This window comes from Bemisia tabaci, chromosome 1 (assembly GCF_918797505.1).
Source record: "Bemisia tabaci chromosome 1, PGI_BMITA_v3".
Classification (NCBI taxonomy): domain Eukaryota; kingdom Metazoa; phylum Arthropoda; class Insecta; order Hemiptera; family Aleyrodidae; genus Bemisia; species Bemisia tabaci.
The window spans coordinates 40,572,193-40,589,079 of record NC_092793.1 but is presented as its reverse complement, the minus strand read 5'-3'; the positions used below and the strand labels follow the sequence as shown (position 1 = coordinate 40,589,079).

Here is a 16,887-nt window from a genome sequence, read left to right as displayed (position 1 = left end):
TTGAATTTTGATTTCGGCTCTTTTAGCCCTTTGAGGCACGGGTTAAAATTTTTTTTGAATGTTTTCCTTTTAGGAGGTTCATTTAGAGACTACATAGAAACTTTTTAGGGGTTGAGCAGCTTGATTTTCGCAAAACTCCAAAATAAGGTACATCCTAGGCGTCACCATTTTTTGATTAACATAAATCGCAAACTGAGTATCAAGTACTAGGAGGCTACGCCCCCTGGCCGCTACGTGGCCCAACCCCCTCAAAAAGCTCCGCGCCATCAATGGGCCACCGCGCAGCCCTATTTTTACCCTTCTATCAATGTTGGTCTTATTTTTCCCCTAAAAAATTACGATATGAGATACACTTTACTTTTAGAATGAAAGGATTTATGTTTTTGATGAATAAAGAAAAAAACAATTTATGAAGTCAAAAGGACGCGTTTTGCAATGACTGATTGATGAAACATTGCGGTAAAACAACTAAAGACGATAATCAGGTCATAAATTAGGTAGCTGAGGAGCCAGGAATCGAACCCACATCTTGAGACGTGCGGGTACTATCGATGTCGTAGACGACTCGGCCACCGCTTATCATGAAGAGATTGGGGCGAATCTTGTGTTGATGAGTAGAGCTGATGCGCAGGCTACTCAGCCACTGCGCATAGCGGTAGCAGGCGCGGATCACTCCGTAAATTCGCTTACTTTTATAACTTGATAGTAAAAGAACCTGGGTCCTATTTCCAAAATCTGATTAGAGCGGGCTTATCTAGAGCCTATCACCCATCGATAACCGCAAAAATCATGGAAATCGGCCCGGTAGAACGCTCAAACGAACTATGACAAAGAACATAAATTTACATTGTTTAAATGGGAAAATTCGCAACTTTACCACGTAATATAAAAAAACCTGGGTCACATTTTGAAAATCTGAATAGAGTTGGCTTATCTAGAGACAATTGCCCGTCGATAGCCGAAAAAATCATAAAAATCGGCCCGGTGGACTGCTAGAACTAAGCGTTACCAGTTACGCAAAATTAAGAGGTCTCGGAGCTTATAGTATAGAAACGCATTTGAGTACCTTTCATCTTGATCAAAAAGTAGAAACGCCTCTAAATTTAAAATCAGCAACACTCGAAGAGTCGCATCTAGGCTCCTTCTTGGTCGTGAAAACAGAGCTTTGAGAAGTGCATTTCTCTATTTCAGGGTGACTATCAGGCTATATACATGCTTGCGTCGTTTTTAGCGCGTCAATCTCCATTGAAAATCACGTAATCGTAAGTCAAAATTCGTCCAGATTTAGTGAATCATTCCCCGAGCAAATAAAATTGTTTGAGAGTGATAATTGCTCTAAAGCAAAATACCTTCACCTGAGAAGGAATTAGAAAGCCTTATATGTAAAGTACTAAAGACGTACTCAAACGCTCAAATGCTTGGAGCGTGGCGTTACACGGCTTCGTTAAGCCCATTTGATCCCCATGGTCGAATCTAATCTTCCGCGTGTCAATCCAGCCACCAACGCTACTGGGGCAACTTATGAATCAATAGGTTAAAAGAGTACAGGATCTCCTGGACCACCCTACGGCTAACAGTTGGACAGACGGTGAATCTAGCCGCTCACAAGTCCTTATGCTCGCGCTCTTTACGTTTATTCCTGTTTCATATATCAACTTTTTTGCCAAGAGATAAATGACCCCAAAATAAGGCAAAGAGAGGTTTCGTCAATTTCTCCTGGGGTAAAATTATACGGCACAGTGGTCTAATCTTACTTTCTTCGTGGAATAGTTTTCCACACCTACTTCCGGTTCATTTAAGTTAATTTTTCTCCATTACCTGATACGATGCGATGGGTTGAACCTGAACATTTACGCAGCTGCAGTAATTTACAAGGAAATTGGGGTGCGAGCGGTAATTTATACATTTTTATCGAAAGCGGCAGAATGCAGAGTTTTTCGGTAGAAGAATAAACTTTTTGTGATTTGTTTCAGTTATTTGAGGTTTATAATCCATTTGAGGAATCTGGAACCATGAATGTGCATAGATTAGTACACATCCATGCTCCTTGCTCCAGACTTTCAAAGAGCGACGCCAAGAATTGCACAATTTGGGCCAGCGGGAATTTTTCTGGAACCGGGCCCAAACGATACCTTATGATACCATAAAACTCTGGTTAAAATTTTAGCTTGAGTATACACACGGTTTTTGAGAAATGAGGGGGCAAAGTTGCCAAATCGCCATCATTCTGGACAGCATTTCTACAGCAAAAAGACGGGAAAAATGGACGAAAAAGTTACACCTTTGATGGGTTTCGGCTGTAAATGTTCTAATTGGGCCCCCAAGCATTTAACTCCGTTCAGTTTCAAAAAATTTGATCGCATGGTGGTCCAAAATGGGGAGAAATCGTCGACAAATCAGGATTCTTTGTCAAATTTTTAAAAATGGAAATAAAATTGTCGGTCTGCTGCAGTTTTCATGGCTAACAATGTTCTTATCGGTCCTCAATGCATGAAATTGTGTTCAGTTTCACAAATTTACATCGCACAGTGGTCAAAAATGGGGGCATTAGTGGACAAATTAAGATCCTCTGTGAAACTTTTTAAAAATGAAGTAAAACTGTTGGTCCCCTATAGAGTTTAGATCCCGAAAAAATTCATGTATTTAATTTTTTAAATTATTACTACAAGTCAGACCGTACTGTTTATAGAACGTTGTTATAGAATAGACTTTGTAGCATTATCTCAATAAAATTTGCAAACTTTTAGAAATTTAAAAAAAAAAAAGGAAAAATGGAGAGAGAAAATTAAAAAATATTTAAACAGTCCAAACAAGAATTTAAAGAATTTTACCGGGATCTAAACTCTACTGGGGACCAACAGTTTCACTTCATTTTTAAAAAGTTTCACAGAGGATCTTATTTTGCCCACTAATTCCCCCATTTTTGACCATTGTGCGATGTAAATTTGTGAAGCTGAACACAATTTCATGCATTGAGGGCCGATAAGAACATTGTTAGCCATGAAAACTGCAGCAGACCGACAATTTTATTTCTATTCTTAAAAATTTGACAAAGGATCCTGATTTGTCGACGATTTCTCCCCATTTTGGACCACCATGCGATCAAATTTTTTGAAACTGAACGCAGTTAAATGCTTGGGGGCCCAATTAGAACATTTACAGCCGAAACCCATCAAAGGTGTAACTTTTTCGTCCATTTTTCCCGTCTTTTTGCTGTAGAAATGCTGTCCAGAATGATGGCGATTTGGCAACTTTGCCCCCTCATTTCTCAAAAACCGTGTGTATACTCAAGCTAAAATTTTAACTAGAGTTTTAGGGTATCATAAGGTATCGTTTGGGCCCGGTTCCAGAAAAATTCCCGCTGGCCCAAATTGTGCCAAAAAACGGTCGTTTTTGGCGTCGCTCTTTCCAGGGATCAAGACCGAAGAGTCTGCTTCTGCAGATACACTCATCAGTTCTCAGTTCCTTGAAAATTTGTCACCACCGCCAGGATTCGAACCCGGGATTTAATGGTCTGGAGTCAGACGCGCTGACCGCTGGGTCAACCTACCCAGCTTTTTTAATAATTTTAATTCGCTGACGACGAGAATCGGAATTGTCGCGGGCATCAAAAGGCGTGCTCGAGCGCGACATACAGCGCCTTTTACTTCGGAGACATACTTCACGTGCCACACCGTAGCACATGCTGTTAGGTGTGGGAAATAAGGAACAAGTGAATTACGTTGAGGACGTCATGATGTCTATTGAATGTCCTGCCGAACCGACAACTGCCCCGGCGGCTGGGCTCACAAGTGGCGTTGCCAGGTCTCACCCTGCCAACCCCCTTTTTTCTTTCTTTCTTTTTTTTTAAAGAAAAGAACATACAATGTTTGGCAACAGCCTAGTCCACTATAATTATGCATACATAACATATAATAAAGTCAAACAAGCATTTATAAAGTATCAAGACAAGATCAGACATTGTAGATTTAGGGATCAGACAAGCAAGTCGTACATTTTGTCTTCGTCATTTTGAATTTTTTTTTTAGCCTTACGGATAGTCACTTGGAGAAAACCTTGCTGGAGGTTTTCTAATTCTTACTTTCACTTTCTTCAACAATTTACGCAGATTTTCAGTTTTGAGAGCTAATGTGGGGAATGAAAGATGCAAGATAATTTACAGTGCCAAGAAACCTCTGCAAGCCTTTTTTGTCTGAAGGAGGAAGTAATTCCTTGATTGCTTTGATCCGATCTGGATCTATTTCTATTTGACCTTCGGAATAAACTTCCCCGCAGTACTCAATTTTTGTTTGGAAGAATTTACTTTTCTTGAGATTGAACCTAATGTCTAAATCCTGAGGACGTTTCAAGGTTTTGTGTAGAGCTTTGTCATGCTCTTCTTTAGTTTTACCGTGGGCGCAGAAATCATCGATGAAGATTGAAAGATTATCAATATCCTTGAATTTATCAACCATGACTCCTTGAAAAATTTCTGAAGCTGCATTGATACCAAAGGCAAGCCTTAAGAATTGATAACGACTGAAAGGTGAATTAAAAGTGCATAAGTCAGCACTGTCTTTGCTTAGTTTCAGATTCCAAAAACCAGCAGTAATATCTAGTTTGGTGTAGTATTTAGAATTGGATAGACAAGTTCGAATGTAATTCTGGTCAGGAATAAAATGAGTTGGACGATTAATGGCTATGCACGGCTCCGTTGAAGGAAAGTTATATGAAAAGTGAATGTACGTCTCCACTCTCTTCGGCATCTTCAAGTAGGGTGAAAATACTATGTTTTTAACCAAAAATCGAAATGTGTTGTTTGAGCTCCTCGAAAAATATATCGACTTTTAGGTTTTTTTCTATAAGAAATCACGAAATCGAAGAGATTTCCATTTTTTTTCAGGAACAAATCTTATCGAAACTAAAATCCAATTATACTGTTAAAAAGCTCTTGCTTTCAGCTTTCTAACGGTCTATAGGTTTTGGAATTTGGAGCAACTGGCCGCCTATAAACTGAATTTTACTGCAATCATTTCAAGGAATTTTCCGCCAACTCGGACGGCCGGTTCCCTTGCATTTATCTCGGCTGTTTTTGAAGTTAAGAAAGAAAACATGTACACCGTAAGAAAGACCACACTCTCAGCTTTCTATTGGTTTGATAACTTTTGAATTTTGAGCAACTCAACGCCGGCACATAGGAATTTTTCGAAACTATGTCCAAAAACGAGGAAAAACGGGTGGCTCCAGTCAAAGTCAATTTCTCGCCGCCCAAATGCACCGAAATGAAAAACCAACATGTCGTTAGAAAGCTAAAATCGTCAGCTTTCGAATGGTACCTTGGTTTTTGGTAGTGTTAAAAAATCTTGATTAAAAAATACGAATCTAAGTCGGAGATGAAACCTTGTATTTTGGCTACTCTTTTTTCCAGGAAGGCATCTCTTAATTTTCCCCCCGTCATTTTTGGGGAGAGTTTGGTCGCTCTGAACATTACCTGAGAGACCTGTGTCTCATATGACACATTATGAATCACACCTGTCTCAGTGAAAATTCATGGTTGCCAAATTTGGTCATTTATCATAGCTTTTCCAAATTACCTAATGTAATTATCGTGTTTTTCCGTAGAAGATGCCACCGTCTGACAACAAGTTCTCTTGGGTTATAACATTGCTCCGGATTTTTGACTTAATGATTATTTTAATATAAACATTGATTGATGATAATGTCACGAGATAGGTGAACATGAACAACATGAAGGAACGTTTTCCGCCAAAAATATCGAAAATACCCTCATTTAATGTTAAAAAAATAAATAAAAATTCGGCAACACTGCTTCGGAAAAATCACAACAGCCTTTAATTGCGTTTCCATACGATTTCAGAGTCGTATTTAGCCTGTAGACCGATGTACAAATCTATTTAACCATGATGCACCGGACTAATGGTCCAGAATTCCTTGATTTTAGCACACAGGGTGTTTCAGACTACCCGTACCAGGCCTTTTTCTCGGTTGGTTTAGGTCGTACGAAGTCGGAGACCGCGGGGTTGAACAGGGAATTGACCCCAAGGAATCCGAATTTCGTGGTCCCGAGACCCCCCCCCCCCACCTCCCCTTGGGGCGTAAAGGGGGGGTCACGATGCTATAAGTCACGGTTCCCGACCGAATTGCGGCTGGATCGCATCAGAATTGAAAAGCACGGAAAATTTCACGTGAAATTGACCCCGAAAAATCCAAAATCGGACCATCCAAGGCCCAAAAATGACCCCCTAAAGAGGGGGCCAGTACCCCCCCTCCATAATTTCTCTTTGGTCTCAAAATTGACGCAAATTCTCCAGAAAAAGACGGTTTCCCAGGTAATCGACCCCGAGAAATCCAAATTTCATGGTCCCGAAGCTCCTCTAGACACCCTTGGGGGGTAAACGGGGGGGCCAAATTTTAAAAATCGGGGCTCCTTGCCGAATCGCAAATTGATTGCATCCAAATTGAGGAGCAGAACATATTTACATCTTAAGTGACTCCTAGGAGTTCTAATAGACCCCCTGAACGGCAGAAAGTAACTCCCAGAGGAGGGGGGCCTCGACCCCGCCAAAGATTTCTCAGGATTCCTCTTTGGTCGCAAAATTGACGTCGATTCTCCAGAAAAAGACGGTTTCCTATGTAATCGACCCCGAGGAGCTCAGGGAACATAAATTTATAGTCCTCGGGGTAGATTACATAGGAAACCGTCTTTTTCTGGAGAATCAACGTCAATTCTGATGCGATCTAGCCGCAATTCGGTCGGGAACCGTGACTTTTAGCATCGTGACCCCCCCTTCACCCCCCAAGGGGAGGTGGGGGGGTTTCGGGACCACGAAATTCGGATTCCTTGGGGTCAATTCCCTACTCAACTCCGCGGTCTCCGACTTCCTACGACCTAACCCAACCGAGAAAAAGGCCTGGTACGGGTGGTCTGAAACACCCTGTATATAAGTGAAAAATTGGAAACGCTGTACAGCCGAAATGAAGTGTCACATCAAGTTAAAACTTTGCCTGGAAGTGTGACTTACCATAAGCCTTTATTTGAGCCTTGTCCGATTGACCAACACGGTTATCCAAAAAGGGGCTACAAAACACCCCTTTTTGGCGAGGCTCTTTGGAAAAGCTATGATAAATGACCAAATTTGGCAACCATGAATTTTCACTGAGACAGGTGTGATTCATAATGTGTCATATGAGACACAGGTCTCTCAGGTAATGTTCAGAGCGACCAAACTCTCCCCAAAAATGACGGGGGGAAAATTAAGAGATGCCTTCCTGGAAAAAAGAGTAGCCAAAATACAAGGTTTCATCTTCGACTTGGATTCGTATTTTATAATCAAGATTTTTTAACACTACAAAAAACCAAGGTACCATTCGAAAGCTGACGATTTTAGCTTTCTAACGACATGTTGGTTTTTCATTTCGGTGCATTTGGGCGGCGAGAAATTGACTTTGACTGGAGCCACCCGTTTTTCCTCGTTTTTGGACATAGTTTCGAAAAATTCCTATGTGCCGGCGTTGAGTTGCTCAAAATTCAAAAGTTATCAAACCAATAGAAAGCTGAGAGTGTGGTCTTTCTTACGGTGTACATGTTTTCTTTCTTAACTTCAAAAACAGCCGAGATAAATGCAAGGGAACCGGCCGTCCGAGTTGGCGGAAAATTCCTTGAAATGATTGCAGTAAAATTCAGTTTATAGGCGGCCAGTTGCTCCAAATTCCAAAACCTATAGACCGTTAGAAAGCTGAAAGCAAGAGCTTTTTAACAGTATAATTGGTTTTTAGTTTGCGATAAGATTTGTTCCTGAAAAAAATGGAAATCTCTTCGATTTCGTGATTTTTTATAGAAAAAAACCTAAAAGTCGATATATTTTTCGAGGAGCTCGAACAACACATTTCGATTTTTGGTTAAAAACATAGTATTTTTACCCTACTTGAAGATGCCGAAGAGAGTGGAGATGTACATTCACTTTTCATATAACTTTCCCTCAACGGAGCCGTGTACGTTTAATGCTCTGGGATCAAGGCAGATTCTGAGTGAATTGTCCTTTTGGCGGACAATAACAAGTGAGCTTACCCAAGGAGTGTAGTGATCTACTTTGCAAATGATTTCTTCCTCTGTCAATTCCTGCAGATGCGTTTTGAGTTCATTCATTAACTTTAATGGTACTTTTCTAGGTGGATCACATGTTGGTTGAACATTAGGGTTTACACTAAGCTTAACTTCGAAGTCTTTGAAACAACCTAAGTATGCCTTGGAAAACAAGTTCATAACCTCTAATATATGAATTGTTTGGAGATTTTGATGTGTCGCGGACATCGATGGAATTGATGAATTTCAACAGATCAAACTGTCTGGCAGTGTCGAAACCGATTAGTGTTTTAGAAGTCAGGTTCACGATGTGGAATTTTAGGTTGAAACGATTGTTATTAAAAGATGCCGATAAATGACATACACCACAAGATGGGATGGGTTGACCCGTTAGGGTTCTTATATTTACTTTAGAGGGTATGATGATGTTTTCGTTGAGGTTAAGTTGTTTGAACACATATACAGAGGTAGGACATTTGTTTGGGCACCTGTATCAACTAAGACCTATAAAGAATGGCGATTGGAAAGCTGCGAGTGGTTTTCCTGTCAAAAAATGACCAGGTGTTAATGCTTCCATATCATTTGGATCGTTGGAAAGTGGAGTTATTGGCCGGGAGTTCATTACTGCTTCAATCTGCGATATTAAAGTTACTGCTTCATCATAAGTGGGACAAGACCTTCCAACAACTCTTCTGAAATGATACTTAAAGATGCGGATTGAAGATTCCCATAGTCCTCCGAAATGTGGAGAGTACTTAGGTATGAATTTCCATGAAATGCGATCATCTGCACAGTATTTTGAAATTGTAGGGTCTTCATTAATTATATCAAACATACATTGGATTTGCTTGTTTGCACTTACGAAAGTTTTGGCATTATCAGAATGAATAACAGCTGGAAGTCTTCTTCTTGCGACAAATCTTTTTAGAGCGTGCAAAAAAGAGCTTGCTGTGAGTTTGGTTATTAACTCTAGATGCACAACTTTGACTGTAAAACACACAAAAATGCACACATACGCCTTTACAACAGATGCATTCTTCCGGTGTGATGAAGAAATTTCTAATGGTCCAGTAAAATCTATTCCCACTGTTGAAAAAGCACTGAACTGTGATACTCTAGCTTTGGGTAAGGGGGCCATTTGTTGGGATGCAAGTTTCGCTTTACCCCTAGCGCATATAACGCATCTATTCACCAGCTTTTTTGCAATTACTCTACCCCGAAGTGGCCAGAACTTCTGTCTTATACTTGACAAGAGTAATTGGGGTGCAGCGTGGTGCAATCTTTTGTGTTCTTCTTGAAAAATCAAGGTGGTCAGTCTGTGGGTCATGGGCAGAAGAGCCGGATATTTTGCGGATTCTTCCAGATCAGAATTTTGTAACCTGCCTCCCACTCTCAAGATTGCGTCTTTATCTATGAAGGGGTTTAAGGATCGTATTTTGCTTGATTTCATGAGTTCGTTGTTGATTTGTAAGCTCTGAATCTCTGATGAGAATTCGCTGGACTGCGCTGACTTCATTCATATTATCAATGCTTCATCTAATTCTTTTGCATTGAGATCATTGAAGTTCCTCTCTGCTGTATTTGATTTTTTACAATTATGTATGAATCGGTTACAGTAAGCTAGAATCCGCAATACTTTTTGTAATGACGAAAATTTTTCGAGTAAAGTTTGCGATGTTTCTGAACTAAAAAACACCGAGACTGGTTGTGGTTTTAATTCTGGTTTTGCTAACTCATCCGGCACGTTTATGACTTGTCTTGGCCATTTTGATTTCTCCTCAAGTAACCAAGCAGGCGTGAACACGTCGAGGTCACCATGTTAAATTATAAAGTGTTATTACCACGAAATTAATGATAGTTTTATTAAGAGACTTGAGTACAAATAGAAGAGACTTGCTTGAAGTAAAAAGTAACTGAACTAAGGTTATACTCTAAATTACAAGCAATTGCTATCATCAGCATTGTATCAGCTGATACCAATATTATGCTTCAACACCTCCATTTACCTGTATCAGTGCGATTTATCCTGGGAAAATTCGGATTTTTCCTTAAAATGCTAGCTTTTCCAGAAGAGTCAATTTTCCGAGAGAATCTGTGCACGATGGAAAAAACTTAGGAATTTTTCGATTTTGTAGCCTGGGATAAATAAGAAACCATGTATTGCACCCCAATTAAAATTACCTTTCTTTTCCTAATACCAAGGTTTTCCCGTCCTGTCTCATGAAAAGCAATTAATTAGTCACCGAGATAGTGTTTTAAGCCACGGCCGCCATCTTGGATTTTCGAATCTTGGAAATTTGACTAAAATTTTCAGTTTCCCGTCAAAAAATATCTATGGGTACCAAGTTTCACTTTAATCGATTGATTAGGTGCTGAGATAGCATTTTAGCTATGTACGTCATCTTGGATATTCGACTAAAAATTCGAGTTCCCCATTGAAAAATATCCCCGTATACCAAGTTTCACTTAAATCGGTAGAAAAGAGCGCCTACAGGGCTTAAACAAGCAAGTCTCAGTTGTAACAGTTTTCCACTCTGCCCCTGTGAACTGGGACACTGGACAGGATGGAAACATATGGGACCGAATGGAACGGGACAGGATGGAAATAGGCTGTTTTTTAAGCTTATCTCTAACAGTAAAGATAATTTTGGTGTTTTTTTCATGGAATATTTAGTAGCACATCCTAGAGTACCGGAATAAGAAAAATTTTTCCCCAACGCACACTTCGAAAGTATTTTACGAGCTGATATTAGTGTGTGTGTGTGTATGCTTGACGCCCTGTTAGTTCTGCTGTGATAGCGAAGAGAGCCGTAAGTGCAAAAATGAAGTTATGAGAAAACGGGCTCAGACGCTTCTGACAAGATCATTTTATTGAAAGAAGCCTCCGTTCTTTGTCAAATTGCCACTAATCGTCCGGAAAGACTCCTAGAAATCCTATGGGTGATTAAAAATCGACTGATTTTATTTCCATTACATAAAAGGGTATTTTTCATTTTCATGCTAGGTTATTGTTATGCAAGACGGTTATTGTTCGGCCGTAAGTGCTATCTTCTGCATGCTTTCGTGGTTGCGTTTTGGACGCACAACAAACACATTTTCAGGTTAGAAATTGGCAGAGGAGGGCGGCACTTTACTGGAAAGCACTGTTTTCCTTGGCTCTCATGCATCTACGGCTGTCTTGAAAAAAAACTGTGTCATTTTTTGTGCACTTACGGCTTTTACATACGTCTCGTTTTCATTGAATTAGGATGAATAATTCTTAGAGCCAGATATAAAAGGCGATAGCAAATTATATAACTGGCTGTAGAGAGCGAAGAGAGTCACACAGCCGGGCTACACGAAGCGACAAAAAATTATACAGCTGGGCTACACGAAGCGATAAACACTTATACAGCTGGGCTATGGTTCCTATCACCGGGCTTTGCAGTATATCGCCTGGCTGTAGCTTTTTTGCCGCGGGCTATAAAAGGCTATAAGAAATTGCATAGTCGGCTACAGAAGCTATAGGAAAACTTACAGCCTTCTGTAGGTCTATACTATTTTGGAACACAGATCCTGCTGCCAATATTTTTACACGAGATTCAAGACAACATTCATTCAGTGCTTCTTTTTTTTCCAATTTGCTCACCCAAAGTGGAGGGGTTTTTAGTGGGTGGAAATCCCACACACCCATCTTGGGTTCCTAGCTGCCTAAGATGAAGTCTTTAAAAGATTTTCCCCGCCTAGGTATATGAGTGTGTGTGTGTGGGTGAGAGGGTGTTGGTGTGTGTGTGTGTGTATATATATAATATATATTTCTTGCTTTCAGAATCGGCTCGGTGGCTCTTAAATGGCTAATAAGGGTTTGGGGTGGAGGGCGGGGAGGGGGTTGAGGGGGGAGGGGTAGGTGAGAGGGGTCATAACTGGGTTAAGGGGGGTGATGGGAGTTGGAAAACCAAGTGGTCCATGAAGGTTTTGCATACATTTTCGACATCTTTAATTAGTGTGATCTAATTGAAAAAAGTGCACATTGAATGAGGGGCGCGGGGGGAGGGGCGGGGGTGGGGGATTTTTTCATGGCGGAGGGTTACTGGTACCAAGGGGGACAAATGCAAACCATTTTCGGAATTTCTGTTTCACTTCCAACAGCGTTACAGCGTTTTTACGCAGCAAATTTTACGAAAAACTCATCAACCCGTAAACCACCTCTAACGCAATCGCTCATAACTTTTACCCTAATGGACCACTAGACAAGGTACGAATTTCAGCATTCTAATACATGTTTCTTAACCAAAATTTCACGTAGAACACGATACGCACAACGAAAATTACCGAAATTAACTCCTTACGAAGATATTTTATGATTCTTGATGCGTAAATTCAAACCATCCGCTCATGAAAACTCAATGCTCAACGTGATTCACATCGCGCGCTAAACGTTATCATGACAGTCTCTGCGACATAAAAATCTGGCAACCTCAATCTTGACGCTTTGGCTCAGCTGTAGCAAATTGCTAATAGTTTGAACAACACATGGTGGGAAATGAACATTGCTCGATTGAGAGGCTTGCAGAAACCGTTGTAGTGCGCGATTTGACTCACGTAGAGCCTTGAGTTTCTTGTGAGCGGGCAGTTCAAATTCCTCATAACCAATGTGAAATAAAAACGTTAATATCTTTGTTAGGAGTTGGTTTAAGTAATTTTCGTTGTGCGAATCGTGCTCTACGTGAAATTCTGGTTCAGAAACATGTATCAGATTGCTTAAATTCGTACCTTGTCTAGTGGTCCATTGTTCGATTTCAAAAATCGAAAAGCCGTTTGATAGGAAATTTTACGTACTTTTCAAATAAAGATAACTCATATAGTCAAAGACCCCAAAATAAGTGAGATTTTTTTTTTTTTGGGGGGGGGGGAGGTGGGGAACGTGATTTTCCGCCATTTTTTCAAGATAGCGGCCATTAACGGGCAAAATTTTTGTTGGCAAACATCAGATTCGGGTTCAGCGACCAAAATTACATTGGGAATCCGTCTTACTTTTTTCTCCTCAGATTTGCGCAAAATAAAAAGCCAGATTGACTGGACTATGGGTCAGGCTTACAATCATTTCGTCCTCCTCCGACTGAGATTTTATTTCAGTGAAAGTTTCATTTTTGTTGACAGAATTAATTTTCAAAGAAATCATCACTTGGGCGTCTCTGATCTGTAGAATTTTTTCATGGATCTTTGGATGATTTGTATAAAACTCAAAATCAAGGCTAACATTATGTTCTTGACAGCATTGGTTGTTGTAGGTTGGTCCTTGGAGAAAAAGGAGCCCACAAGGAGGGAGGGTGAATCAACGAATAAATTTGATCCTTGCAAACATACTTACGCACTGAACTTGTGACGAGCAGGATTATTAGGCTTCATTTCCTGAAGCTTAAGGAAAGTGGGTAGAACCTCCTGTACTTTCAAATACGATAAACTAAAAAATATTCTCAGCCATCATTCAGTTTTTGAGAAAGACTGATCGTGACCAGATTTATAGTAATGGGCTGAACGAAGTTGCGGTGAGGCATGAATTCTTCCGAACCAACTTTGCCAGAGATTAAATTTACTAGTTTGAATAGGTAATAATACTTACAAACACTTTACGTACCGCAACTTCAAAATCTAGCATCAATTTGTGAATTACCAGCTCGGTGTTAGTTATTTCTAGGCACATTTTTTAAGAGGCGGCGAAATGGCACATGGCGACGTATGTTGATTCTGCCTTGGATGCTGAGAAGAAAGTAACAACATGTATGTTCATCCCATTGGTAAATACTTGATTTGTGTAGATCTGCAGAAGATACTTTCGGGCATACTTGAATGTACCGTCTGCTAGTATAACTTAACTGTTTCATGTCAGAAGAGAAAAATTTGCTGGAAGAGAAATACTGACTATTTTTTTGACCTCATTTGCAAAAATTTTTAACCCTTTATCTTCTTCCTGATGCGAACTCTTTCAAAGTTGCATCAGGGCTTCTTCTGGACCCAAGGAAGTAGTGAAAGGTAAAAGCTTCTGCCTAGCTCCGCATGCTGCTAGAGTGAGGTACTCCTTGTCAAAGTAAGTCATGTCCCTTACATCTTCATCATCTGCTTCAACTAAAACTGTTCTTGAAATTTTGGACGGTTGCACATGTAGATTTTCAATAGCTTTTCGTTAAACGGCTGGACACATTTATTGCAGCTGCACTTCTTTTCCAGTGATTGCTGTATGGTCGTGCGTACCATACATCTTTAGAATCGTCCATTGGGAGTGATTTGTGACTTAGATTGGGCCGCAGTTTTTAGCTAATGAACAATGCCACACGAAGACGTAATTAGGGGTACGCGCATGCCTAAACTTAAATCCCTCATACATTAGGCACTCCTGGTCACGACCACTTTCAATAATTTTAAAATTTTTGTCCATTTTTAGGGCTGATCTGATTAGAATTAGATTCAATAAAAAAATCTACATATAATATCATTGCACCTAAAATATCACAGCAAGGTCAATACGCCTGTCAACAGCCGCCAGTCCACTTACCCGCAAATTAAGGTGACGTTCTCGCCACCACTCCTGGATTCTTGTCACTAGTCTAAAGATGTGTACCTCTGTCTGTCTACTCCTTGCAATAAAATAGATGCACAGAAGATGACTAGAGGGCTCAAGGCTCTCTTTGCTGTTGCCAAACCAACTTCGGGTGAAAATAAAATGGGTAGAGATGAAAATGGGAAAAACAGTCAGAACAGTGGAGTGGGCAGAAATGATGTGAACCCATTCTATCACCCACGCCCTCCAACCTAAACTTGGATAGGATGAGCACCCATATAAAACCTTGAAAATAATGTTGCAGAATTGTGATCATCTCATGAAGCGTACTAGGAACTTCAAAACAAAATAAAAAAGCTTAGTAGGTGGGTATCACGGAATCTTGAACATTAAACTTTAAGGGTGCAAGAGAATCCTGACAAAGAAACTTCACGGGAAAAGTTGATGCGTTGGATTTTCAACCCTTTTCAAATTTAAGGGCTAAAAATGGAAGCAGATGGAGAAAATCAGGGCTTTCTCTTACTTAATTGATTTCACATGGAATGATCTAATATTAATAATAAAAAGCATGAGTCAATCAACGACTCTTGATGTTACGCGAGATCACCAAAGATGCAAATGAAGGGGTTCACTGGATAATTGAGATTGAAATCACAATAAATTAGGAATTCAAATCATTCATACCTTATTTAAGTACGGACAGTAAGTAACTTGAGGAAAGTTTGGGTATCTTGATGTAGAGTACTTCTGATCATAATGTAACATAGGCTTTCCTTTTTTTTCCACCTTGCTTTCCTATTTTCGGGATGAATATAAACATTCAAAGATTACTTTGGCAAGTGGCAACCAAATTTGGAGTTGAATCTGGCATTAATTACTGATCCACTAATTCTATTGCTGCTCCATCGTATGCTTGACGTCGGGATTTGATGCTGGTTGGGCAAGTGCCATCAAGTGTGCGCCTGAATACTGGAATGAGGTACGAGCCTACATAAAATCCGTTCAAACAGTAAACCATTGATAAAATATCCACAGCACCAATATAAAGCTGAAGTTATTGTGATAAGCGAGAATGTTTTTTAGGTACATAATGGTGATTATAGGAACTGAAGCTCAATTGGACTACACAGATAAGGGCCACAGGGAGTATACGTAAACCTGTAGTCATAAGTGAATAAGAAGAGTTACTCACCAAGTCTAAGCTCTCCAAAATTTCCACAACCGATTTTTTTGCCGACACGAAAATTTGGACCAACCATCATGACGGATGAGCTACTGGAGACACTATGCCGACTGGTGACACTATGGCCACTGGTGAGCATGGCACCTCTTGATGGAGCGAGAATTCTACCGGATCTTTTCGTGTCTTCTCGTCGTTCTTTGGCACGGTCCCTAGCTTCACCTCTTAGCATAATGAACTGATGAAAAAATATGGACGAGAGATTGAGCTAAGAATCACACAATGCAGCAAATGGCTGCTTGATAGGCGCAGGGCCCGAATCACAAGAGCAATTGTGGCTCATGCTTCACCGAAATATACGAACGAATCCGAAGTATCACAATCTTTGGATGGTACAACGCACTACAAGCCGAATGAATCACCGGAGATATACACAAGTAACCGAGGCCTTACTGATGAATTTGTGCTGCTACGAGGAGGACGAGCCAATATCCATTCTAATATTCTGGACTAATTATGAACATTTCTTCTTACTCCTTGACACTCAGAACGCGGATGGATATCTGAGGACAAAACTTGCAGGACCGAGAGAGAACACAGGCCCAGGTGTACGCGCAGCGTTCACGAGAATTCCAGAGCAGCACAGGAAAAATTCACTAAAACGCTGGTATTTTTACTTAAAAAAAATGTGAAGATAATTTCGGTACTATGTTTCTGTGTACGAAGAGGCATTATTGTATCAAATAGAGAAGCAGTTGATTAGGGAGTCCACTGTCGATGTCACTTTTCAGGGTTGGTACCACGGGCCTCAGGTAGGATCAGCTGATTGAACAGCATTCGACATTTCGACTGCATTCGACCCACCGGGATATCGTCACCTTCCAGGCAAAGTATCACAAGCGCCATGCAACGTTTAAAAATTTCCGCCGCTATTTCATTTTTTTACAGAGAAATTATTGGTTGAATCTGTTTGAAAATTTCACTGAAGTTTATTGGCAGCAAAATAAAAATTCTGTAAAATTGTCGGACAGATTTGTTGAACAATTTTTCTGTACAAAAATAAAATGACTGCGGAAATTTTTAAAC

The 16,887-nt window shown here is 40.2% G+C and overlaps 1 protein-coding gene across 7 annotated transcripts in view; it reads right to left on the bottom strand.

Annotated features, from left to right (window-relative positions):
- The window catches only part of gish (casein kinase I gish), a 204,636-nt gene extending 188,040 nt beyond the window's left edge, over positions 1-16,596 (bottom strand). For 3 of the 7 annotated variants that reach the window (XM_019053432.2, XM_019053434.2, XM_019053435.2), the window contains exon 1: positions 15,814-16,596. In XM_019053432.2, coding sequence (XP_018908977.1) covers positions 15,814-16,033 — 220 coding nt within the window. In that variant the 5' untranslated portion in view covers positions 16,034-16,596. The remainder of the gene's footprint in view (positions 1-15,813) is intronic. The other 4 variants (XM_072301012.1, XM_072301019.1, XM_072301023.1 and 1 more) reach the window with 2 other exon arrangements.
- Positions 16,597-16,887: the final 291 nt, after the last annotated feature.